This window comes from Amblyomma mixtum, chromosome 4 (assembly GCF_055824585.1).
Source record: "Amblyomma mixtum isolate Tamu chromosome 4, ASM5582458v1, whole genome shotgun sequence".
Lineage (NCBI taxonomy): Eukaryota > Metazoa > Arthropoda > Arachnida > Ixodida > Ixodidae > Amblyomma > Amblyomma mixtum.
The window spans coordinates 86555941-86582883 of NC_143015.1; the positions used below are offsets into that span (position 1 = coordinate 86555941).

The window sequence follows — 26943 nt, forward strand, 5'->3', positions numbered from 1 at the left end:
CGATTGGTGCTGCCAGGTGTAAGTCATCTGTGCTTGCGCCGAGTGGACCTCTTGACGGGTGTTGTGTGTTTAGGGGACTTCTGTTTGGGGGTGGTATCGGTGTCGAGGTCCGCGTCGGTGGCAATCTGAGTGCTAGTGTGCGTCACTAATCGCGTAGGTGTCTGTGTGAAGTGGTGGCTTTGTTGTTTAGTGGCTACTTTCGGTGGGATTCCTACGTGCTGTTCCGCTGGTGTGGGATCCACGGTTACCGTCTGTGTGCCAGCGTCGCGAGTCTCTGTAGTGAACTGTGTGGAGGTGTCCTGGGTCCTAGCGGGGGTAAGCGGTGTTCGTTCCTGGGTGTTGTCGCTTTTGTGGGTGCTCTGTTGTTGAGTGTTGGCCAGAGTGGGACAGGGAGCATGAGTGGGCTTTGGCGTCCGCTTAAATTTGTTTCTCAGCCGGTACTTTATGTCGTCTGCCATTACTTGGACGCCAAAAAAATTAGGGTGAAGTCCATCTCTGGCCAGGAGTGCCTCAGGGTCATGATGGATCTGAGCGTGGTGGATGATTTCAACGTCTTTTTGGTAATGTTCCATGTCCAGCAAAAAATTGTTGAGCTTAAACGAGTCCTGTGCGTGAGCTGCGAGTTGGCGGGATTGTGGCATGTGTCTGTGGTGCAAGTTGACTACCCTAGGAAGCACGGTTGTCAGGTGCAGTTTCGTGTTTGGTCTGTTTGCATGGACCTCGTGTACCAGTGTGTTCATGGCCTCAATGGTCTGTTCCGCACTGCTGTGTTTCAGGTCATTAGTCCCGCAGTGAATGACGAAGTGCGTGATGTTCTGTGGTGCTGCGGCTATCGGTTTGCTTATGTCATTGGTTTTGGCGCCGCTCTGAAACCTAATGTAGGGTGCATGTTCTCCGTGAGGAAAGTGATTGTGGATGTGCTTGTATTGACTATCATTTATCAACGCTACATGTGCCAATGAAAGAAGGGGGAGAGGCTTACCTTGTTCCGTGATCTTCCGTTGATTGGAGTCCATGGTAGAGAGAGGGTGTGGTAGATGGTCCTTTGCGATCACAAAAATGAACAAGGGAGGAGAAAACCTCAGGTTGCTTGAGCCAACCTTTCGACAAGGGGACTTGTCTTCGTCTCGGCAAAGCGTTCATCATTGGCAGGGATTAAATAGGGCCTTCGCTCCGAGGAGGAAGGCCCCGGGGGTGGGGAAAGAAAGTGGTGTGAGAGGGGATGCGTGTCAGGAAGGGGAGGGAGGTGAACCTTGATTCGTTAAGCTGCAATAGTGGAAAAACTTATATCCGGGGGTGTGTGTAATGAACAAAAGCTTTGAAGGGGCTGCGACGGGGGGAGGCGCTGTAGGACCTGAAAAACTCAGATAAGAGGATTAGTCAGCGTGGTACAGGGAAATGAGAAGAAGGCAAACAACATAGGCTGGCACTGGAAGGAGGGGCATTTCCAAGGAAGGACAAGGCAGGGCGGGGGGGGGAATGGCTCGAGTTCAGAGAAAGCCGAAAAGGTGGGGCGGAGGGGGTAACAGGAATGTCATGGTTTCCGAGAACTGATAGTAGGGGATTAGAAGAAAAGAACAAAAAAAAGGTGAGTCAAAGGGAGACGGTGAGAAGGCCGGAAATGTGGTGGAAGATATGACGTGGGAAGGGTGCAAAGAGCGATAGTATACTCAGAAGTACTTGTATTTGGGCGTGTTGGTTCATAACTTTTCGGGAGGACACAGGGGCGCAACAAAAGACACGGACATAGAAGCAGACAGGGACAAGCCCTTGATCCTGTCTACCTCCACGCCCGCGCCACCCATCCCGCCCCAGTATCCTCCTGAAAAAATAATATACTTATGCGAGGTTCTAGGAAATGGTCTGAGCACGTGCAAGACATTTGTTAATTTAAAATTATGCTAACTCTGGAATGTACCTGAGAGATTCCAGGTTTCCTCTAGACATGTTAATCCCTGTTGGTTGCAGTGTTTTAAATTTGTGGATTAGGAATGCTTCTCTGTATTTTCTGTCCCTAGTCGATTTGAAGCCTGACTGAAGAATGAACAATTTGAGTTCGTCGAATTTGTGATGGCGTTGATTAAAATGGGTCGACACTGCCTTCTGTTCATTCCGTGTTGTGTCAGCCCGGTGCCCGTTTAATCTGGCACTCATTGTTTGCCCGGTTTCTCCGATATATTGTTTCTGGCAGAAGGAGCACTGGAGCATGTAGAGAATATTGGATGATGTGCAGTCAAAACTAGTCTTTATATCGAAACTGAAATCGCTTGCCGTACTTTTAACCGTAGTGTCCCTTTGTAAATGTTTGCATGTCTCGCATCTAGGTCGAGAGCATGAAGTTACTGTCGGTGGTGGTTTCTTACCGAGCCTAGCATGCACCAGGATGTCCTTCAAGTTTGTGTTGCGTCTGTATGTTACCCTTGGTGCGTCGGGAAATATTTTCTTGAGACGGTCGTTACCAGTCAAAATGGGGTGGTATTTCCGGTGGATATTGTTTATGTTTGGAAGCCCGTTTGAGTATTTCGTTATAAGTGCAGGAGGTCGTTGACTGTTAGCTTTTTGCTCGTTTTTTAAGAATTACATCTCGTTTCAAAGTGGTTGCTCGTTGGAACGCATTATTGAGGGTTGTCTGTGGATGGTTTCTGGTGATTAGTGTGTTTTTTAGCGAGTGTAGGTGTTTCAGGTAGTCGTCGTCGTCGCTACATATTCTTCTTAGTCTCGTTGCCTGTCCTACGAATATACCTTGTTTGCAGTGTCTTGGATGATATATGGGGATGAATAATATGGGGATGAACAATGTACTCCATTTGTATAAAGTAAATAACACCCTCTTAGGAGTGTGCGAGAGGTGACAAGCCATTTACTGCCATTTAGGCGTCTTTTTGATAACAGTGTAGGTTCACTTGATATTCCGCCAACTGTCTTAATTATCTCGAAGTTTTATAGTATTCTCTTATAACGTAGACATGTACAGTCTTTGTCAAAAGTAACCAGGCTGCACGATTTGCTTCTACTGTGTATAGTGGAGCCCCTGTGGATTGAAAGGTGTTGGAAGGTAAGAAGAACCCGTCTTTACTTTTAACGACCATTTCAACATCAGGGAAGCTGTAAGGGCTCCACTGTGCGAGCTAGAAGCGAACCATGCAGCCTGGTTACTTTTGACAAAGACTGTACATCTTTCCCAACTGATCATAACTAAATTGCTGCCTAGACCGCATTGCGTACCAGGCGCTACAAATATGGTGCCCCGGCGGGAGGTGCGCGCAGTAGCTTAGTGAGCAATAAAGCAACGCCCATGGAGGGGATGGTAGTGCCAGGTGAAAAAAACCAGTCCAGCGTGCAGTATGGCGGCAATCAGGTTGAAAGGCCTGTACGTAGTTCCAAATGACGCTGCTCTGCTGTGGTCCTCTCTCTATATGTGCCATATCTTAAACCACAGTGACAAGGAATTCCTACGCGTTCTTCATTACATGCCTTGGTTTGCTCCAGCATGTGCAATACAATATAACGGGTTGTGTTTATATCGCACCTACCACTTCATAATAAAGAACAACTGTATCAACCTTGCGTCGCATGCGCTTCTATGCCTATATCCAATGTTCCGTCGGAGCTTTGAACTGATTGCTCAAGATTTTCGCAGCACAGATTCCTGACCTAGTAAACAGGCAGGCTATAACACTGAAATACGGTGTTGAATTCCTGTAAGTGCGTTACTGATCCGGACGCATACGATGTGCCGCTCGTGCAGAGTGTGCAAAATCCGCTGCGTAGGGACCTTGTTTTTCGCATGAGCTCCACGTGTGCTGGTGCTAAATCTGGTATTACATAAAAGCACGATTCTTATCACGCTTTAATCTAGTTCATTCATGGGCAGTTCTCACGCTGAAGTAAAAAGAGAAGAAAAACGTCCCTATGAAAAAATACCTCGGCTTGTCCACGTGTGTGCTACCTAAAACTAGAGCAAAAAGAACTCTCTTAAAATAGGTAAAGGTACCGCCATTCATATCTCGGGTACTACCAACTTTGCTCGTATTATTCTAGAATCACGCGAAAACAATCAGGGCTAAGCCTTCAGCTCTGCACACCTCTAAAAATATGGAAACTGCGCAGATAGAGTTTTAGGCACGTGGATGCCCGGAACAGGTGTCCTGCCAATGCGTATAGTATTTTAGCAATAGGCGTATGTGAAGGGCTGAAGGACGCACGTGTGGCCATTGGTGCGACTTAGTTTCAACTTTACTTAAAGCGGCTTTTTACTTTAACCCCATTGAAACAGCGCCAAATCACGGCCTGGTCGCTCCGATGCGCCCACAAGTGCCAGCCAAAAAGGAAATCCAGATGTCCATGTTTTGAACCCCCGAAGGGCTTGCTGCTCCAGATCCATATTTAGGTGTTTTGATCGCCACCGAAGTGTGCTCATTCTCTTTTCCGCAGCCTTTTGGTTTCTTTTTTTGTTTGTTTTTAAGAGCTGAAAAGCACGTGTTACGGAAAGAAAATATGTGGTATGCAGTAGCCCAAGCCCCAATAAAAAGGGGGGACCTCAGACTCTGAAGACACTGCAGTCTTTTGCACCTCAGACGCTGATTCCAGGCCGAGCACCCCATCTTCTGCAATGGCTCTCCTCATCCTGCTCTTGATTCCTCTGATGAACGCCGGCCTGTCGGGTGAGGCGCCTTTTTATTCCTTTCAAACTGCCTCCCAAATCTCGTTCCTTTTTACTGCTACCTTGCCGATGCTCGTTACAATACACTTTTTTCTGTCCTGCGCACACCAATGGAGGCCAGAAGCAGCCAAAATTATTCAAGGGGTCCTTCCTAGCAGGGCTAACTATGTGACCTTAGCTAAAAAATAAATCTGGGCTTCTTGGTTGCGATTCATTATAAACGTAAGACTAGCGTAAGACGTGGATGTAGAAAAAGAGTCAGCAAGGAAGAGAGATAACTTATCTGATTCTCCTTCTATGTGCACGTCTGAGGCGCTAGTGTCATGTTTATAAGGTATTACCTTAGTCACTACGCCCGCAAAGAGCAAACATTTTTTTCTTTGACACAAACTGCATAGGAATACCCAGTAGCGAATAACCGGGAGGGTTAGGGATTTAGTTGGAAGGTTTATTTCGGCAGTGCTCCCATTTCAGTTTTTTGCCTTGTTTTGGTCACCTAAATCGTATATACACTCAGTCGCTTTATTTTCGTCAGGTTTCTCTTGGTTGTCTTCCGTATTCAAGAACTCCCCGCACAGAGTGCATTAACTGCTCAACACTACCGCAAACTCTCTTTAGCTTTTGTTAAGTCCTAAATATTTTCCTTTTCCTGCATCTACGAAATTTTATGTCACGTATATACACCCATCAACCTGAATATAGCAGGAGGTTTGGCTTATTTTGATCAAATAAAGCTGCTCCCATATAAAACTATTGAAGAAGGGAGCCATTTAATTTTATTTCGCTTCACTACGTGCGCTTAATGTTGAAATGTTCAGAACAGCAATCAGTGATGTTTGTACTAACTATCGGTCGGCCTACCACCAGTGGTATACGCTTGATAAGAGATTGCCATTGTTAACTTGGAGATCTCGAACACTTACGTCTCCGAGACAGCCGGCTTCGGATAACTATCCTCGATTTGTGCATCTACGCTGCATTGCGCATAGTTGCAAATAACCGCGCAACCCGGAATCAAGCACCAACAAACCCCGCTTCCTTCGTGACCCCATGAGCTGCTGTCCTTTGATACTGATCTTCCTTCTTCTGCAAGTACAATAAAGATGCAATAGCAGCCGGAGAGCGCGAGGTGTAATGTTCAGGTTGTGGGACGAACAATACGGACAGTGGTGCGCTTTGTGGAACATCTACCTGGCACCAAATGCGCAAGACGAAGTAGTATCGTAAGAAAGGTTAATTAAAAATTAAACAGTACACGCAGAATACGGTCGAGCCGATCTGTGTTGTCCCACTTCCTCGTCTTCTCTCGTAAGCGCGAGTGCGTGCAGCGCACCTGCCCCACTTCATGTTTATCACATTTCCGCCGCACTTTAAAAAAAAAAAAACCAAGTGAATGTCCCCACCAGTAGCCTAATATAGATCACAGTCTTTTAACCTTGCGGGCCTCTTCTTTTGGCATGTACTTATGCGAGGCGGCGCAGGAAGTAAAGCCGCAGTTGCCGCTGTTGATGTACAAGAGGGTTGAGGAGCGGCTGCCGGTTCTGGAGCGGGCGAAGCCAGGTGCGATGAAGGGCCCGGGCGGCTAGCATCAGTGCCTGGCATCAGCTGGGTTGAAGGCGCGTCCCAAGATGAACCCTGGACCACGGTTCCGGAATGTGGACTGGTCGGCGGCACTCTGGTCCAGTCGATAGGCGGCCAAATGTCAGCGAAAAGGGCCACTGGAGCTGGGTAGGGCAGTTGCTGCTGAACCTCTTCTGGACGAACCGCAGAAAACTTGGACGAATGCCACACTCGCCCATCATCCAGCAGATATGATGCAGGCCCACGTTGCTCCACAACCTTCCGAGGCTCCGAAAAACAAGCTGACAATTTGCTTCATACAGTGAGCTTGCGAACACGCGCGTACTGGCCGATCTGGAAGCCACGACGCTTGGCGCCACTCCACTGGTCCGCATGAAGCTTGTACTGCGCTTGCTTCTCCTGAAGCCTCCGTCGCTAAAGCTTAAGCGCTTTTTCGGATCCACTGATCCGGCAGGCCTGCGAAATTGAGTCTTGTGCGGGGCAACCGGCCATGAAGTAGGACGGCTGGTGCAATTCCTGGCGTGGCATGTGGCGTGGAGTCGTAGACACCGAGGTGGTCCACAAGAGCTGTACGTAGGTCGCGTCGCTCGCACAGAGCCAGCTGAATATAAGATTTGACCACTCGATTGAATCGTTCAACAAGGCCATTGGCTTGAGATTGATGCACTGAGGAGTAGCAGTGGAGTATCCCCCGTTCGCGGCGGAAAAGTTTCATGGGCATCGATGAGAATTGTGGCCCGTGGTCAGACACAATCTCTTGAAGGTAACCCTCCAGAGCAAAAAAGCCTAGCAGAAATTCTTGAACTATTTCAGTTGCGATGGTACCAGCGAAGAAAACTCTGGCCACTTACTATAATAATCCATGAGAGTGATCGCGATGCGCCAGCCACTAGAAGCTGCCACGGTATCAATGCCAACCTTATCCCAAGGTTTTTCTGGGAAGGCGACAGGTTGCAGAGGGGCTGATACCGGACGAACCGACTTGAGACAGGACTGTCACATGACGCATGTCCGTACCATTTCTTCGACGGGCTCGTCCGCTCGCGGCCACCAGTAGAGCTCACGCAGCCGACTCTTGGCGTGGCTGATTCCGGGATGTGACTCGTGCGCGATGTCAATGAGGCGTCGTCGCAAACTTTCGGGAACGACGAGTCTGTCACCTCGGCACAAGACGCCCTGCACGACGGACAACTCCGAGCTGAAGAGAGAGTATGGCCTGAGGTTCTACGGAAGGAATTTCTTGTCCGGTCATGACTCAGATGTAAAGTGAATGGCTTGAGCAACTACCGCGTCGCTGATGATTGCCTCTTGTAGCTCTTCAGAAGTCACAGCTGGCGATAGCAGGCAGAGGAAATCGTCGTCACTTACATCAAACTCACTTGGCTTACTCCATCATATTGTCGGTAATGGAAGACGAGACAGACCATCGGCAACAGAGTTGTAATTGCCATTACGGTACTCTACAGTATAGTTGTAGCACAACAGGCGAGCCGACGAACGTGAAATTCGCAAAGGCCGATGCCCCGTTCCTTTCGTCGACATCAAAGTGACAAGTACACTGTGGTCGGTGCGTAGAACAAAAGGCCGTCCCCACAAATACACGTGCCATCGTTCGCACGCCCAAACGCAAGCTAGGGCCTCACGTTCGCAAACAGAGCACTTTATTTTTTGGGGTGTCAAGGTACGGGCGGCAAACGCAACAGCTTGCCGGCAAACGGCCGTTGTCTTGCTGAATCACCGCCACAAGGGCATATCCGAAAGCGCCAGTCGTTACGACCACGGGAAGGGCAGGGTCAAAAACGTGCAACGCGTCGCTTGACGTCAATATGGACTTCAGTTTTTTGAAGCTTGAATCCGCAGCAGCGGTCCAAGCGAAGGCTGAGTCGCTTCCACGAAGTAAGGCGCGCATAGGGTCAACAACGCCGGAGTAAAGTGGGATAAACTTGGAGTATAAATCCGCAAGTCAAAGAAGAAAGCGAAGCTCACCGCTTTTAGATGGAGTCAGAGCCTTCGTAATTGCCTCGAGGGTGGAAGAAAGCGGAAACAGTCCTTCACCGCTGACAACGTGCCCCAAGAAAGTGAGCTTCGGAACATCGAAGACACATTTGTGGTTGTGGTTGAGTCCGGCTTGGGACAGGCGCTCTAGAACAGCACGAAGGTTGGTCAGGTGCTCCTGTCGGGTAGTGCCATGGACTATGATGTCGTCGATGTAGTAGAGCACACCCTTGCACCCCTTTAGAATTAAGTACATCATCTTCTGAAAAGCCGAAGGAGCCGAAGTAAGGCACAAACAAACTTGCTTGAAGCGGAAGAGGCCATCATGGGTAATGAATGTGGTCAATTCCCGACTCTCGCGGCGGAGCAGTACTTGATGGTAAGCCGAGGCGAGGTCAAACTCCGAAAGACGCTGTGATCAGGCCAAGCTATGTAGAAGATCTTCCGTTTGAGACAAGCGAAAACTGTCAACCACAGTAGCCTTGTTCGGCTCACGCAAATCAACGCACATTCGGGTCGAGCCGTCCTTTTCCCGAGGAACGACTATAGGAAAAATATACTTGCAAATGTCCACTCATTCAATGATGTCTTGAGCTTCAAGCTTCTGGAGTTCCTCGGGAACTTTCTGTCGAATGGCAAACGGCAACCGTCGGAGCTTGCAAGCAACAGGAAAAGCAGAATCCTACTCTCTGGTTTTGTGCACACAGCCACGGGCAACTCCGAGTTCCTTGGAAAAGAGATGTTCGAAGTGTGGACGTAGCTCAGGAGGAAACAAAGGCGTGTCAGGTGTCACGGAAAGACATTCCAACGATGCACTTTTCATCTTCATTTGTAGGGCTGCAATGGAATCCAGACACAGCAGGGTTGTTCCTCCCGAGACAGCGTACAACAGGATGCAGGCGATACGGTCGTGGAACTTTGCTGTGGCAACAAAACTCCCTTCGACTATAATCCAAGGCAGAATAGTCCAAGAGTTGAACTGCGGTTGATTTAAGCGGGAAAGCATCAGCGAAGAATCGGTGGTATAGGTCTTCAGAAAGAATAGACCCGGATGAGCCGGTGTCATTCAGGAAGCGGATGGACTTGCCTTCAGTCAGGACCCAGGCAAAAATTCCGTTTTTTTGACCTTCAACGTTGAGAATAGACGCACGGCTGGAGTCATCCGGCATCGACGATGTGTCAGCAGTATCTACGACTTGCTGAACTTGAACTGGATGGTGGGACGACTTGCTGAGTGAGTCTAAATGGCCCATCTTACCGCACCGACAACACCTGCGGTTGCGGGCTCGGCCTGCGTTGTTGTTCGCCAGCTGGGCCGTAGAACCGCAACGGTAGCACATTCTCACCGATATTGCAGAAGAAGGTTGCGATGGGTGACATTGGCACTTGCAGCAATGGGCCTGAGGTGGTTCTTGTCCCGATCCGCGCTCGCATTCAACACGCTGTACTGGGGCGACCTCCTGAGCCAATTCCCTAGCTTCATGGGAAGCTTGCTCGCATTGTCGAGCAAGAAGCACGGCGCGCGACAGAGCCAAGGAGGAGCCTTCCATGAGTAGGCGCTCAAGCAGATGCCAAATCCTGGTCTTCTCCACCACCTCGTCCCTGATCATATCGTCCGCCATGTTCCCAAACCCGCAGTCGCCGACAAGGCTTCCAAGGACAGCGATGTGCACATCGGTTGCCTCTCCTGGAGCCTGAACTCGACGGCAAAAGCGATGACGTGCGGCGATTACATTCACGGACGATTTGTAACGCTCCGCCAGGATGGACATCGCCTCATCAAATTCGTCAAGGCGGGGCGCCTCGTTACCGGAGTGCTATTCAGCATCTGTAGGCGCTGGAGTGGACGACTGCGGCGCCAATGAATAAAAAATGCGCTGACCTTCCAGCCCGACGCACTTCAACAGGATGGCCCTCCGCCTGTCCGCGCCCAGAGTAGAGGCATCAGAGGCCAGCATGTAATTCCGGAACGAGAGCTCCCATTGCTCCCATGGAAGGGCAGGATGACCAGGAGTCGGCAGGAAGGGCGGTGGCGGCTGAATCCCAGAAAAGCTCATGACGGAATTTGAGCAGTCCACGTCCAGGTCCTGAATTTGAACAGCATCCTCGTCGCCAAAATATGTCGTATCGTAAAAAAGGTTAATTAGAAATTAAACGGTACACGCATCATACGGTCGAGCCGATCTGCATTCTCCCACTTCCTCGTCTTCTCTCGTGCGCGCGAGTGCGTGCAGAGCACCTGCCACACGTCGTCTTTATCACAGTAGTGTGGCACCAATATTTTTGTCTTCCTGGTTTGTCAGCGTAATTGGATTTATATTGCGATTACTGCTCAGCTGTCTGCAAACAGGCGGACGTTATCTGCTTTCAATAACTGCTGCCCGTTCTCTATCAAACAGCTTAGGTGGCCTTGAACTTACCCGCTCATTCCCGTTTTTTGTTTCACTACTGAGAACAAAAGACTCTTGAAATGTGTTTATAACTGCGTATTTTCATATTTTACTTATTTATACACTTAGATTTATTATTTTTATTACTTGCTGGCCGTTCGCATGTTTGTGGCACCCGATTGTGCAGTTCTTTCAAATATATTTTTCACATATTTGATTTTGGTGGCCCTCAGTGTGAACCGAAACGGTGTCCGCGCTCTGTTTTCTTTCATGCGCATCCGTTATGTTATCGCTCTTATCTATATCGATATATTTATTATTAGCGATCGATCCGAAGACACCAAAAAGGAATACAGATGACGAAGGGAATTCAGGGAGGCTGATATGGCATAAATGTAAATTTCTGGTAGGCTACCGCGCGAAAAAGTTGCGGCATAACTCTTGACAGAACGGAATATGAAGAGACGAAAAGTTCAGTTCATCGTGTTCGAGAAACGAATCGACTCATATAGGTCCACGTGGAAAGTAAAAAAAAAAAAGCTTCGTTTAAAAAAATTCTCGTGTTCTAATAAAACGCGCCAAAAATAAAAACATTACCAAATCATTCTAAACACGTTCCCGTAACCCCTTTTCTATTAACGTACAGGCGCGGCCATAAGTAAACGGAGCACGTCATTGCCTTCGAAGTGCAATCACGCTTTCTCCATCGGTAATGAAGAAGCGTTGTTTGTCTACAAGAAAGCCCACCAACCTCCGCTACCAGCATGCGCGTACCACTGCTGGAAATTTCAAATAGGTGACGCGTGAAAAATTTTCGGAGACAGTTGCGTGATCCGTTTACTTTTGTCCGCGCCTGTAATGTCGATCAGTACGAGGAGATATCTTTTGGTCTCTTCCGGTTATCTTTCCGCGTCAGGATCATCTTTTAAAATAGCGCGTTCAACCTGCCCCTTATTTATTTATGCCAATTGATTGATTCCGCGCAGTATCATTAATAAAAGCAAGCGCGAAATGGCACCGCCACAGTATAGGAATAAAACTTTTTCAACAACTCGATGAGCGCAATGCAAACGTGTAAAATCTACGAAGGAAACTTGACTGACATGAATGTGAAAGCACTATTTCGTGGCGAGCTACGTTACGTAGTTCATTTAAAAAATCTTCCTTTCTAGTGACACATTTGCCCTTTAGCATACAATCGTAAAGAAACCGATACACTAGGTTCGCCTTTATTCGCCAAGAACTAACGCAGCTTTTTGGTCTTTGGGATGCGTGCTCGCCTTCCAATCTTAAGGTTTGTTTTAATATTTTCCACCCCTTCGGAAGATTTTTTCTCTTTCTTACTGTACACGTAACTGCTTTATGGTGTACCGCTGGCGTCATGAGAAATCATGGCGACGTCGCAGAGAAATTTTACGCCACGGACGCCGAAAGACCGCGGCTTTTCTCCCAATGGCAGTTATAAGGTTTTTGGGCTATGAGGCGAGATTTACTATTGACGTGACGAAATAAAATTGAACAGGATAAACATACTTGAGCAAATATTATATCTAAGTGTGTTGCTTGCCTTGCAGCCGCGTGCATCAGTAGAACTTTTCCTGATATCTTGGGCATTAAAAGCGTGAGTACAACCGCATCAGTATATTTTGCTGCTTAGTAAGAGACAGTTTTCGGACAGTGTGATGGAATTGTGATGCAGCAGAGATCTGAGCGCGACAGCTGCATGCAAGATTTTTCGCAGAACACACAAGCACGACTGCATTCAGTTATTTCGCATAATACAACAAAAATCCTCTCGTTACTTCACATGCCATCACGCAGTACTCATTAAAAGAAAACTCAGTCACGTGGTACCGTGTTTGGCTTGCGCTAACGGATCTTCATTCGCCATATTTACCATTGGACTGAAGTAGTAAGGTAAAGATTGATAATGTTGTGTCTGAAGTCTATATTGAAGATCCAGGCATGTCAATTTTGTCAAATTTATTGCTTTATGATCAGTGAACTTGGCCTTAAATATACTGTAGGCTCTAAATGGCGGTTCCATATCTCTAGGGTCCAAACCTATGGCGGCACAACTTTCGATTTCAGTCCTTTCAGCGTTCTGAGAGGACAGACTGAAACGCATAGTTTGAGTGTCGGTTACAGAAATTTTGCGCTTAATGTCTTCCAGTGCCTTGGGTCTACTTCTTTGGTACTGTGTCCTAATCAACCCGTAAGTAATGTCTTCTCAAGTATTCTTTGAGCTCGAGGCTATGATAATACCTAGGAAGATGATATAGAAATAAAGTGTCATTACATCTTAGATCTCACATTCACACTTAAGGAAAGGTACAGGAACACAGAAGGTCGACAATTAAAGGTATAATAAATTAGTTTGCACTTTAAAAACTAAGGGCATGACATCATACAATCTCCTAAGCAAGCGGGAGTGTCTTAACCAGCAGCCGCTCATGCAAAAGAAACTATTGTTTTTTTCTTTATCTCTGTCAATGAGGGAGTTGAGCTGTTGCTAAATGATGTTTAGAGCAGTCGGTCGTCGCGAAGTCGGTCATAAAGACTCACTCTGGTCGGCTTCTCCGCTGAGACTCAAACGACTGTAACGTCTAACAAAAATGATAAGGCGAATATAGATCAATCTGATCATATCTTCACAGATATGCGCTTCAAGATGTATCTCCTTTGGCTGTCAGTATTTTTTTTCCTTTAAGGCTTGTATACTTTTTTTCGCTGTTCTAGATAATTTACCTTATCCGTTTTGTGTACTTGATGTATGCAACGTTCACGTAGTTCTGTCGCCCATCCAAATTATTTATATATAAATAGAGGGTGTCCAGGCTAATTTTAGTCAAGGATTAAAAGATAACATATTTGAGGTAGGCCAGGGAAACCACGTACATACACCTACCAACCGGCTTGCGCATCAGAGACAATTTTTCGCTTTGCAATTAAATGAATAGCAGTTGAGATAATTTCCCTAAGCGCGTAAATATTGACTTTACACAGCAAGCGTGAGTAGCAGAGTTGGAGAGCACCTTCTGAAACCTCCATTCTATTTATTTGCGATATAGAAAGCCTCACGTATATTGTCTTCCCGAGCTCCAAAGAAAGTTCGCGAAATAGAAAAAAAGTCACATGACTAGCGCATTCGCCCACCCTGATTGTGCTCTTCTCAATCCTGGCTTGAGTGAACGAAATCAGCTGGTGGTAAGGCGAGACGACCTCATTGCTCCGGCAGGCCAATATATCGACGGTGGTTGCAGCGCAACTTGCGCCATCACGCTTGCAGACTGGCTCGCGCGGGCATCCCAACCACCGTCGACATATCGGCCTGCTGGAGCAGCGTGGTCATCGCGCCTTGCCACCAGCTGATTTCGTTCACTCAAGCGAGGATTGAGAGCAGCACAATCGTGGTGCGCGAATGCGCTGGTCATGTGATTTTTTCTGTATTTCGTGGACTTTATTTGAAGCTCGAAAAAAGATGCACATACGGCTTTGTTTATCGCAATTAAATAAAATGGAGGTTTCTGAACGTGCTCTCCAACTTCGCTATTCGCATCTGCCGTCTAATGTGAATATTGACCCATTTAGAAAAATTATCTTAATTACACCTTAACTAATAGCAATACAAAAAATTGCCTAGATGCGCAAGTCGGCTGGTAGCTATATGTAAGTGGTTTCCCTAGCCTACCTGAAATATCTTATTTTTTCACCTCTGGCTAAGGTTAGCCTGGACATCCTGTATATATATGTATATATATAGGATGGTCCTCCATTCGAAACTGTTGGTATCAAACAAACATAATCGGAAAGTTTTGACCCCATCCTTATATATATATATATATATATATATATATAATAGATATGGGATGTTAACCCTCAGACTTTACACAATATTTAATGTAGCCTTTCTGAGTTAAAGAATGTTTTCTACGGCATAGCATTGTCAGCAGTGTAGTACATCAGCGTACAGCTACGACGTGCTGAGTTACATGCGGATTAACTAATATCGAACCGTTAAATTTTTACCTATTACTGTTAAGCTCCTTAAATACTGAGAGGCGTGTAGCCCCCGTAAGCAATATGCATATAAGTTTTTAAAACTTCGAAAACATGGTTACCCTAGGCGCGGCGGCCAAATAAATTTTCGCTACATCGCGTCAAACTATATGCTCTTTACAGACGCTTGCAGGCTAAGCAAAACTCCTAGAAAACACCAAAATTTGTTGCGCCACAGCTCGAAGGCTAAACCCGTTTTCAAAAATTATGAAAACTGATTCGGATATTACTCACCGTGGCCAACATTTCGTCCGGTCAGTAAATTGTTAATTATTAAATGTTAGTTAGCCAGCCTACTAGTCAGCCCGCCTTACCTGCATTCTGATTTATTACACGGCTAACAAAGGTATATCTCAAAAGCGCTCTGCTAACTAAAAGAGCCTATTTTGGAAAATTCCGTAAATTCCTGGGTGAAACACACTGTATATATATGCATAAAAAAGTATTGATAGCGTGCACTTTAAGATGTTTTCGACGCCTTCTAGCTGTAGATCAGCAACAGCCCCCATAGTGGCGCAGTGCTAATGGTGCTCTGCTGGTGACCCGAAAAACATCAGTTCAGTTCCGTCCCCGGTGGTCACATTTCGATGGAGGTGAAATGCTAGAGGGACATGTAGTGTGCAATTTGAATGGAGATAAAAGATCCCCAGGTAGTCGCAATTTACGGGGCCCTTCAATACGACGTCATCGTATCCTGAGTCGCATTGAGATGCCAGACCCCATAAACCGAAAAAAAAAACAACAGGTAAATGGTTTATGGGGTTTAACGTCCCAAAGCGACTGAGGCTATGAGAGACGCCAAGTAAATGAGAACCACACTGAGTACTGAGGCGGACATAGGGCGCTTTCGTTCCAACAAAATAGGAGAACACCTCAGATCTGCCTTAAGGGCATGACACGACGAAGCGTTCACGAATATTTTCTACTTTTGTTTTAGTTAGCACCAATTTCTTATTCCACATACTGTGTAGGGAGCATGATTAGACATGTTAAACAACATGATACAGCATAAGAGACACATGGTCTGCCTTTAGTCAAATCGAGCGAACGTACCTGATGACCTTGCGAAAGCATGTCTGCCTGGCGACTAAAGGGTCATGGGCTCGATTAGCGACTAATTTTCTCAATAATTTACATCACACGGTTGTTTATCACCATGATGTTTCAGTTATGCGAACTCATAAAAGAACCAATTCAGCTCTAGTCTTAAAAATATTCTTTTCTTTGCTCAGCATGTGTTGTCCCACCCCTCACGGCCAATGCTGAATTAGTGTGACAACGCACCCGAATATTCCTGGGAAAGTCGGCCGTAAAACTGTCGCGTTAATATTCGCGTCATTTTTGCCTTTACGACAGCTGCTTCTGCAACTGCAACAGCTCCAAAATGGAAGGGAAACGCATTACCGCATACCTCGTACCCTAGCCCAAAAGAGGCGTTCAAATTGGAGAGCTCGTTAACTTGGTAGAAGGCCGTGAAGACAAATCTGGAAAAGAGTTCAGGTCTTTTCGGCCCATGCAAACCTTCCAAAAAAAAAAAGACACAGGGCTCCTGTGCATAAGAGAACAAAGAAAACTCGTTCCTCTTGCATCTTGCAGGAATCAGGGATTTCCGAAGAGTTCAATAGTAAAGAATATTTTGTAGGATTTTAGTTGTCCGGATTGGGGTATACTGTGCGCGTTAATTCTAGCGTCTTCTAGGTTGCCGAGACTAACGCATAATTTCCGATACCTCATTTTTTTTTTACTGTTCCTCTCTTCCTGCGGAACAGGCAGACGTCATCGTCACCAGCTTTGCAAAGGCATTTCAGGTGAGCTGAAATTAGCAGTGGACCTTCATATCCCTTTTCTCATCGCTTGCACGCATTCATTGTACCTACCAATAACGACGCTTTCTGCTGATCTGCTCCACGAAAGAGCTTGTTTGTAGCATCGGTATCAAAACCGCATCAAATCAGATTCTTACCACAGGGCATTTGTAGCCCGTTAGCTCGCAATAACTAGCCGTTCGTATTTGCATTGAACAGAATCTTTCTCAGTGTACGACTGCCAACGAACACTTATAGCCACGACGTGGACAGCAGGTGAGGTCGCGTGCAAAGAGTCCAACCGTGGCTTAACTTAAGCTGAACCCTTTTCGTTAGCCTCCAAGTTTCTTCCCAATGGTGAGTACCAGTAAAATACAGCTGTAGTATTCTTTTCTCTTGAGATATATTTGTAAACTGCCATTCTTGATCTGAAAGAAATTGCCTTAGGTGCTCCAGCCCATTCTTATTTTTATAGTTACTTCCCTCTCATGATCCGGATTAGCGGTCATGACCTACCCTAAGTACACATATTCTCTTAATAAATCCAACTCCTCAAAATGAATTGAGAACTTGTGTTGTGTTGCGAGACTGCTAAACATGTCTTAGGTTCTCTGCGTGTTAATTTTAGACTCACCGTTCACTATTCGAACACTAGTCACTATTCTTTCACTCGCAAATAATTGAGGCAAACACGAAAAAAGCGTGCCCAATACTGATAATTGCTGAACAACCTTTAGTTGAATTTTGGTATTGTGTGCGCCTGTAAGTTGACTTGACCTGTAAATATGTCATCCCTGTTCTTTCGTAGTGCTTGTACAAAGGGTTAATGCAACTGAATGCTCTGGGTGCCGTGGCCGTCATCTTGGAGGTAATCAAGATAGTCTTCGGCCAAGGTGGTCTACGTAAGTATATCAGGTTTGCGGGAATTAAACGAATGAGAAATGCGGCGTTTACATCGTCCCCGCCATTTCTCCGCGAAATAAATTCATTTAAATTCCAACGATAGCAGATATCACAGTGGACAATTTCTAAATCCCCATTGTGGATGTTGACGGGCGGAATGCGGCTTTCGGAATAGACCCCATCGATAGACCATAGCCCATTTTCTACATTTATCATTTGCTTAGTTACACGGCAGCCTAACGACACTCTCAGTCGATAAAACTAAGCAAAAGGTGCTATTCACTACGCTCTTCTATTCTAGCAACTGAAACGTACAGTTTATTGAGAACTTATTTCAGAACTGCCCCTCGTTCGCCTAGTTGCTATTCTGTTTTTGCAGCCTTTCTTAATGTTAGTCCCCGGCTTCGTGCGCTTGCTGAGCCACCAGAAAAAGTTCAGAATACCGAAGATTGGCTGTGACTCATCCGATCTCGTTTTCACCGAATGCTAGAAACTCTCTGATTACGGGGATTTTTTATACAATTCTATAAGTTTCCTATACTTCTATAAGTATAAGTTTTCTTTTTTTTAGATTTTCGAGGGTAATAAACGGGCGATATTTTTAGATAAAATTCTGCTACAAATCTTGTTGTTGAATGAATTTTCTATAACTATAAAATTTTGGAACTCCTTTTTTTTCTGCCTAAAAAGACAGTTTACCATAAGCGGTCGTATAAGGTTGGAAGACAGATTGCCCTGTTTTGTGCTCCCAATCTCCTGGAGTTCACTTGGCGTGCAAGCAAGGCCTTCTAACTGATTTGTAAACTGCGAGAATGGTTATTGAACATTACACATGCCAGTTCAAAAGGAAATGAGCCATAGATCGGGAGTTCGTTCAGCGGATAACGATCCATGCATGATGCCGTTTAAATGCCTGGTCAGTGCCGGTGTTCAGGTCTTTCACATCTAAAAGGTACTCATCATAAACATTCTCAAATCAATTCACCTCAAGAGTAACAAGCACTGAAAAAGATTTAGGATAGCCAGTTGAACGAACACTCCTCTTGAATAAGCATTGGATAAGAGGTAATTTTTGTGCAGTGTCCATAGTTTCATTCAGGAAAACAGACGTTCTCTTTGCCCTTTTATATATGCGTATGTCTTAACGACCATCTCTCTCCGTTTCCCTAGCGTATTCTCTGCGAAGGTCATTTCCGAGGTGAAAACGCGGGTTCTGGGTGCAATAATCGTGTGAAATCGAATTTCGGACCACCAAAGATGGGCGCTATTTATATATTGCTGTGTCGCAATTTGATGTTACAGCGTTCCCGAACCTCAGCCCGTTTTGCGTTGCGAACCCCGTGCCGGGATGCCTGGTTCTCTTTCCCCCAACCACATCTTTTGTTTGCGGGGCAGCACCAATCTCTGTTTCTGTTCCCAATAACGCCCAAACGGCTCAGGTAAGCGGTGTCTTCTATGCTTCACATTTTTGTTCCGTATGATGTTATCTACTAGTGGCTGCCGAATTAAATTAGAGCTCTAAAAGCGTCGTCCTATCAACTATCTGCTTTCGGTGCTGCGTATGGGAAGCAAGCATCGCAGGCTTAACTCCAGCTAGTGGTGTTAATGTGAAATACATCGGTACACACATTGCCGTGTTTTTCAGCATCGTTCTCACTTTCCAGTCGTGTCCAAAAGGATCTTTTACCCAATGGACAAGCAGTGGGCCGAGAAAGTATTCGCAGGTTGGAAACACTACACATACAAGGAAGAAGGTAGAGAAAGAAATAGAGAAGGAACGGGAGTGCAATTCGCGGCATGTAACGTGTCCATACTGTCGCTTGGCCCATGGCAACAGAGGACGCAACGCTCAGAGATCAGTCTGAGTAATAGTTTTTTGTCATTTGAGTGTTATAAGAATGCGTAGAAAGCTTACCTAGCCGACGATGCTTACCTAGCCTCTGTAAACTTCGAGCCCCTTGGATTTTTTAACGTGCACTGACGTCGCATAGTACACTGGCCTCTATAATTTCACCTTCCATCGTGATACAACCACCGCGTATGGGGTTTACCAGGTGCTTTAGAGTCGCTGAAACTGATGTTTGGTGTACTTTCATGCATTAACTTAATTTAAATTGCGTGAATTGGACCAAGCCGAGCAGTTATCACGCGTCGCCATGCCGTTCTCAGTGGCGCGAAACTGCTGACCAAAATGAAACGGGTAGTATAGCACGACAAAAGGAAGACGCCTCACGCTTGCCTCGAAATATGTCCATGCTTCTGAAAAGCATTTCACATTTTCACACTTGAAAACAGTTGACGCCGACCAACACACGCGAAAACTAGACCTGGTGAGCTCACAGGACTCGCGTGAGCGTGATTTCGGCGGTTATAGCCAGGAAATGAATGTTTAGGGAATGCAAATGGCCATAAATTCTAGATTCTAGAATAGTGATGTTAAATTGATTCTCTACGTCACAATACCAGAAGAATAACTCGGGAGTGCCGGTTTAACGTAGTCTGTACAGCAATGCTGAAAGTGTTTTTTTAATGCCAACGGTCGCCGAACGCATATGCTTCTAGTAAACCGATTTAAAATGAAGTATTGGCAGCTTTGAAGTGAACTGATATAATCAGTGGAAAGTATCGGGAATGCGCGGCATACCCGTCCAAGCTTTCCAGACTCTCCCATAAATGCCTTCCCATCTACTGGCACTGTTTGCATATTTACTGCACTTCGCTAAACAAGCAAAACTACAACCCAAGCAGATGACAAGATATCTAAAATACAAGCAGATGACAAGATAATATCTAAAATACGTTGAGCTGAGCTTGCTTTATTGACGTGTAAACGCGCAGTGTCTGTTTGTACACTCTAAGTACCAACAGTAGCAGTTGGGTGCAATCAGTGCCATTGGCCCTTTATTGGGGAATATGGCCCCCCTCCACCAAAAAAAAAACGAAAAGCAGCTATCGAAATCAACGTCGCGGGATCCAGACCAGGCGTGCTGCGGGTGTAAGTGGGCTGAACTGAAGACGGCGGCGGCGGCTATTGGTTGGTGCGGAGAGCGAGGCATCGTACCGGCTGACTGTACCACGACTACGCGGATCTCAGCACCGTGCCACAGACACCGCTCCATGAGGAGTGCCTCTGGCTTCCTCTTAGTGTGACAAGCGTGGCTTGAAAGCAGAAAATCCGTTCGTTGCCGGTTCAGCGACCCAAATCGCCCTAGAGTGACTCTGCCTTTAGCGTAGCGGTTATGTGCCGCTTCATAAACGAAGTGCTGAGTACGGACATCAATCAAGTTTTCATTTGGATTCCATATTTTGCCGTCGGACAGGACGAAGTGAAGGCAGTGAAATGGCATTGGGGCTCTTCTAATACAGGTTTTGTGCGATCTGTCACGTTGGAAATAACATCCACAAGAGTTAAAAAACATTGAAATGATTCGAGTGTAATTTTACAGCAAGCGTCTGCTGATGCACTTTGAGCCTTCAATGGTAGAGGAAATAATAACATAAGCTGAAGAGACGGTCGCATAAAATTATGAACTGCTATATGCAAATATTTCCCGAAATATAAAGGTACCGGAGAGTTCAGAGGCGGCTTAATGCATCGAGATTTTGAATATTACCTAACGAGATAGCCGGCGCAAATCCTGTCCTAGTTGCTCAAACTTTAGAGCATTCACATTGTAAATGCGTGAAAACTAGATTTCTTGTTTCACTTGGTTAGTGTTTCGTAGAAAAAACGGATTCAGCCTCTTAAACGCTAAGAGCATGGCGAATTCTCTTCTCTCCGCTATGAAGTGCCTTCCTCAATACAAGGTCTATGTGGAACGAGCCTGTGCATTACGTGACCACAGGGACAGATGCTGAAGAGCTCCACGTCTGCCGTCCTCCTTGAAACACTGTCTCAAATGCAGCAGGAAAGAATCTAAAAATTTGTCTATTAGGCAATTCAGCGTCAACGGTGTTCAGCTAGCACAGAACATTTAAACCGCAACAAGGTTTACCCAAAGAACTCAGCCATAAATCTGGTGGCGGTTCTTGGACCTTCCAAAACGCAGCTTCAAAAATACTTCCAGGCACAAAAACATTAAAGTCGCTGAAAGATACGGGTCTTATACCTCGGATATGAAGATTGTATATATGCTTTTGTGTGGGCGAAAGTTGTTCCTTAATGTTTAGAACTATTTTTAACGCCCCCTCACCAGGAGTAGCCTGCTGGTTAAATTAAAGGCTAGTCTCTCCAGGGACTAATAAAACGATCTCTTTCTCACTTTCCTCCAGGAGAAGTCGCATGTGTTGTAGCTGCCGCATAAGTTGTTCATATTGCTCTGAAAATAGTATTAAGTAATTAAGTACAACCTCGGGGTTCTAGACAGCAGGGCCATGCTCTAATATTTTTTCCGGCGTAGTTCGCCGAATGGCATGAATAAAAAGAAACGCAGTAAGGTGTGCTTTCTGACTCCTTTCATCGTTTTCCAGTGCTTCACGCTTGGTTCGCTTCTGTGCACTGCACCCACCAAAGTGACGGTAAGCCCAGACATTCAAGATCATCATCTGATTTCTAGAATTCTGCCTCTACTGAAGTATTAGCTTATAGCCTGCGTTGTGATTTTTGCAAGAAGCAATAAACCTGACGTACAGGGCGCAGAAACCGCAAGCAAAACTGATGTAAAGGACATAGATTTTTATGTGGTCTTTTTCATATGAACTCTTTACTCCAGTTATTTCAAATGCTTCGCTCAAAAGCAAAGTTTCACTACAATAGAGGAGCAAGATATCCTCAGGGCAAAATGCCTTAAAGGATATGACTCTCTTCATTTTGAGCACGTGAGTGAACGGCGGCTTAACTAGGTTATATTTCCATTGTGGTCTTCCGAGGGAGTACTGCAGTCTGATATTCTAGTACGTGCGACTGCTTACCGGCAGTGCAAGTAAGTGCAATGGCCAGAATTTCCGAGCCATCGTTAGACACTGCTTTTTTGTGGCAATGTTTTCTGTAGAACTTAATTTTGAAGCAATTTTCGTAGCTCAGTAATAGAAGTTGAAACGCTGAAAGTCTTTACATATCGTTGTAATGAGAAGACCTTTCTAAAATTAAATATTAATCGGTCAGTATCTCAAAGCTAATTTTGGACTGTATTATTAGGGTACCCTGTTGAAATGTCAAGGACGTTCCGCGTACTGAAAGCGCAATTGTTGCAAGAAAAACACTAAAAAGCAACAATGCTATCGCCCGTACCGGCCGTACTAACTACAGGATCGTCAAGACAGTTTCTTTGCGGGGATTCCTCATTGCAGTATGCAGCGCCAATTACTTGTGAACGATCATCGCGTTGTCTGATTCGTTTATGAAGTGAAATCAGGAATACTCCGAGCAACAAACACGTTCTGTATTCTATAACACGAGAAGCATAGGTAGAAATGGTAATAGAATCTAGGTTTTTGAATACTAAGTGGTTCTTTACGTGAAGTAGATAATGATATAGTTTGAAATAGGCTTGCTAAGCGCTGAAGCTTTTCATGTAAAATGCCTTTTTACTGTGGAATTAAAAACATTAGAGACGGGCCCCTCAATCCAAGGCAGTTGTGGGACGGATTGGCACGCTTCTCTTTAGCCCTTGTAACAATTGGCAATTTCGGTGGTAAAACTCGCCAGAAATAGCTTTATCACCCTCTGAGGGATTTTAGTAGCTTTATGAAACGAAGAATACACGCGAATATTTTCTTTTAGTTGACAATTATCCAAGTTTTCGGGCGGCATATTATACGACACATAATTTCTCTTGTCCAAGATCCCTTTGAAGCCGCGTTTACCGGAATCCGACGAGAGCGTTGAAATAATTTTAGGGCCCATCGCACTCACGTAGATGGGGCAAAGAAATCATGAGAGCGTGTCGCGTAAACCGGCAAGTCGGAGTACTTGGAGGAGAAATAGTCGACTTCCTGAGTACATCTGAACTGGAAGATATCGGGGCCGATGAGACTATCAAATGCGTTCCCGTGACGTGGCAGACGGGACGTCCCTGTAAAGAACTGGTAGGTTGTGCTCTCTGGGAAAAGGTTTTGGCCCCAGTGCCGCTTAGCGTGCCGTTGCGGATGGCGTCGCTATCTGGATGCGCCCAATGAGAGCTCTCGCCAATTCTTAACATTATGGTAACTATTGACGACAGTTGTTATTGCGCATGGTAACAATTGGGGATTATTAACAGCCGGTAATAGCAGGCGCGAATTCTTACCATCATCAATATTCTCGAAGTGCGTAATTTGACCCCTGATCGGACAACTTTAGGCCTAGTCAATCCCCCGTTTTTAATACATGCGCCTTATTACAAGTAATGCATCTATCTCCTAATATCAATAATCTCCGGCCAGGGCACGCAGGCTATAAGGAGCCCCGCCTCGCGGTCTGGCGCTCTGACCGTAAACAACGTCCCCCCCCCCCCCTCTTCGGGCGGTTTATTGGGAAGCGGACTCCGCACAAAATGACTGTAGGCCAACCACCCCCAGTGAACACTGCATGTGCCGACACCACCCTGTGAGACTCGATGCGTTTTACATAAATGGCGACATAGATCTCCAAGAGGTGGGTTATAAACTGTGATGTGCCAAAGTCGCGTTCATGTAAATGCAGCTTGTGAGAACTGTGCTTAGTGTGACTAAAGGATGGCGCCAGTTTCATAAGAAGAGGGTTTTCAAGTGAAACATCGGATTGAAATTGGTGTGTTGTAAATTAAAATTGCAAAGCTTCCTTTTATTCCTCTCCCCGACTTCTGTACAGGAGTAAGAAGAAGCAAGTACTTGATTTGTTTTGTTCGGGGCATCAATTATATTTTTATTAAATTGTTGCCGTTTAAAACTTTCTATGTTCTTTTCATTTCAGGACGCACTGGTTAATAACTTGATGAAGACCATATCGGTAAGCTATCGGCAGCGCTAAAAATTTATACTATTCGTTTAAAAATTTGTAATGAGATTGTTACAGGTGTGAACGAAGTGTCTTCTTTCGTATGCCTTCACATCCTAATTTTGAGCAGTAATGAAAGGCACAAACTTAAAAGTGGAAGAGCATACAATCTTCTCTTGAGGAAACTCTGGGATTTGTGAAAACTTTAAGCATGTCCCCTCGAGATGTTTAATAGCATTGCCTGTTCGAGCGCAACAATCTGTGACAACAGCGAGTGTAATCAATTAAAATCAGGTAAAAAAGCACCCTTATTGAAGCCCGGGGGAAGAGGCGATGCTGCAAGTGACAGGGCGATAATCTTATAAACATTACTAGAAAAACATATGCATGCGTGTTGCGTGGTTAAATTGGCCACAGTAAACGACATTTCCTATCATAAAATGACAAAGTCCTGGTAGCACCGCTGGTATCTTTACCCCCTATTGGTGGAGTGAAAAATGCAGTGTTGCCTTAAGAAACAGCTCCACAAATTAAAAAGAAACGGCAGACTTGAAACTCGAAACTCGAAGAATGAGACTGCGCGTGGCTGAAAATCTTGCAGGAAGTAGCATACCGAAGAAAATTACAGCATAGTTTTGTTTGCAGTATTGATACGTCGAAGAACCCCTGAACCTTTTAGTGACAAGCAGGAACCTTGCTACTCTGGCGTCAGCAAAATAGTTTTTATTTAAAGATGGTCACAAAGGCAGTATACGATTGAAATAAGTCTCGTGCACTATAATGGGCAAACTGTGTTACATAGAGACGTAACCCTAAAAAAGTAATTGGTAATAAGTAACAGCCCAGAAAATAAAAATATACTGGGCCATTTTTTAATGTGAACGTACTTTTCTGAGCGTCAGCTATATAAATAATGGATTCGTAGTCGATCAAATAAGTCAACACAATTCTCCTGTGGTTAAGTTGCTTGTATAAACTAATGTGCCCGACTAACAGATGCAGTAGCTCATTTGAGCTGGCAGTATTGTGGTGTCGTTTATGCGGTAGACGACGTGACGAGCGCGTCAGCTACCAGACGGTCGTGGAAACGAAGAACTTGCGTGATGTGATGTCGCTGCGCAATGATGTGCTTTGAAGCGGACGACAACCAATCTATCTCACACTGGTCTGGCTGTAGTACCTGACGCGCTAAAGCTGCATAACTGAGACATGTATTGTTTCTCAGTGTTTCTGTACAAATACCTCCGGTTTGCAGTGCCTGATGAAAGCCTTCATTGGCACGAATCCTCTAGTCCTCGGAAAGATTCTGGGCTGCGTCATCTATAATCTGCTGAACTCGATTGCTTCAAGTATTCCCCCGCCCTTCAATGTTCCTGTGGCAGCCCTGGCCGTTGCGGTCAAAGTATTGTTCGGCTGTAAGTAGCAGAACCGCTCATTTATACCACTTGGAATCGGTGCCTGAGAAGAGTTGTGCTCGCGCCTCAAAGAGATTTTGGATTTCATGCGCTTTAAATTTCAGATTTATTCTTATTCAGAAACCAAGGCAGGAGCTGCGTTTTCTATCTGAATGTTTTGCACACAGCTCACAACATTCTAGCATTCGTCTTGACGCAAGACACGAGTCCAGCAGCACTCTTCATCATTGTATTTTCTTTCGCTCTTAGGCTAAGCACCCATGTGGCATCAAAATTTACGCGTCTGGAGAAAAAAAGTATGGAATTTTTTCTTGACAAAATAGATCAGATTAGACTCAAGAAAGCGCGGCTACCTTGGTATCCATGGCATCAGCATTCAAAGCTACCATAGCTAGAAGATTAATGTTAAGCCAGCTGGCAAAGTACCAGCAGCATCTTGCTGTTGCCATCCCAACGGCGCGAAGTGCCCTCAACGTTCTCAGTAAACCTGTTCCTGTGATGGGAGTAACTATCAATGCGCTGATTTGCAACACTATACAAGCCAGCCCTTTACAAACGCCGCCAGAGTTATTCATAAAGGGAGAATGCGGAAAATCTCAAAGAAATTAATCGGTTTCTTCCAGTATTTTATTGAAAGGGAGGCCACTTTAAATACATCGGGAGCATTGTAAACATAGAGAAATTAAAAGAAATAAACGCAAGTTAAGGCAGCATTAGACGTAAAGGCAATGAACCGCGGTGCATTAAAGCATGCCTTATCCCGAATCTCAGTTGCTAGGCGTACACGTTGTTTTGAAGCGGTCAATACAGTGTGCTTTCATGCCCTGAAGGCTGGAGCCCGAATCTAGCGGCAAAAAAGTATGTATAAACCACGTTCCGCCTATAGAAAATCATCGGCATAACAATAAAGGGTGTTGAGAATGATTTTTATGAATTACAAAAATTGGGGAGTACTATGTTGCCTGAATGTCAAGAAAGCTCCATTGTTTTCTATCTTCTCAGGACGTGTTATGATATAGTCAGGTCGCTAACGAGACGATAATCCAGCATTTATGAGTTTTTGTCCGGCGATTTTCCGAGCAAAAATTTAATGCAATTACCATGCTACAGTCGATAAGCACCTGCGCCACAATATTTTACGTTTTTTTTGTTTTTAGAACAGAAGTTGATATTGTTTGCATTCAAGGGCCCATGATGTCATGAGAAGTGTTCGTACCAAAACAGCGATGAAATTAAG

General features: G+C 45.4%; 1 protein-coding gene across 1 annotated transcript; it reads left to right on the forward strand.

Annotated features, from left to right (window-relative positions):
• The first annotated feature begins 4612 nt into the window (after positions 1 to 4612).
• LOC149347303 (uncharacterized) lies at positions 4613 to 25714 on the forward strand. The gene is made up of 9 exons (XM_089541537.1): positions 4613 to 4664; positions 12204 to 12250; positions 12803 to 12844; positions 16458 to 16496; positions 17302 to 17395; positions 18699 to 18835; positions 21867 to 21914; positions 24268 to 24303; positions 25547 to 25714. Exons 1-9 carry the CDS (start codon positions 4613 to 4615, stop codon positions 25712 to 25714), a joined length of 663 nt encoding a protein of 220 aa, XP_089397663.1.
• Positions 25715 to 26943: the final 1229 nt, after the last annotated feature.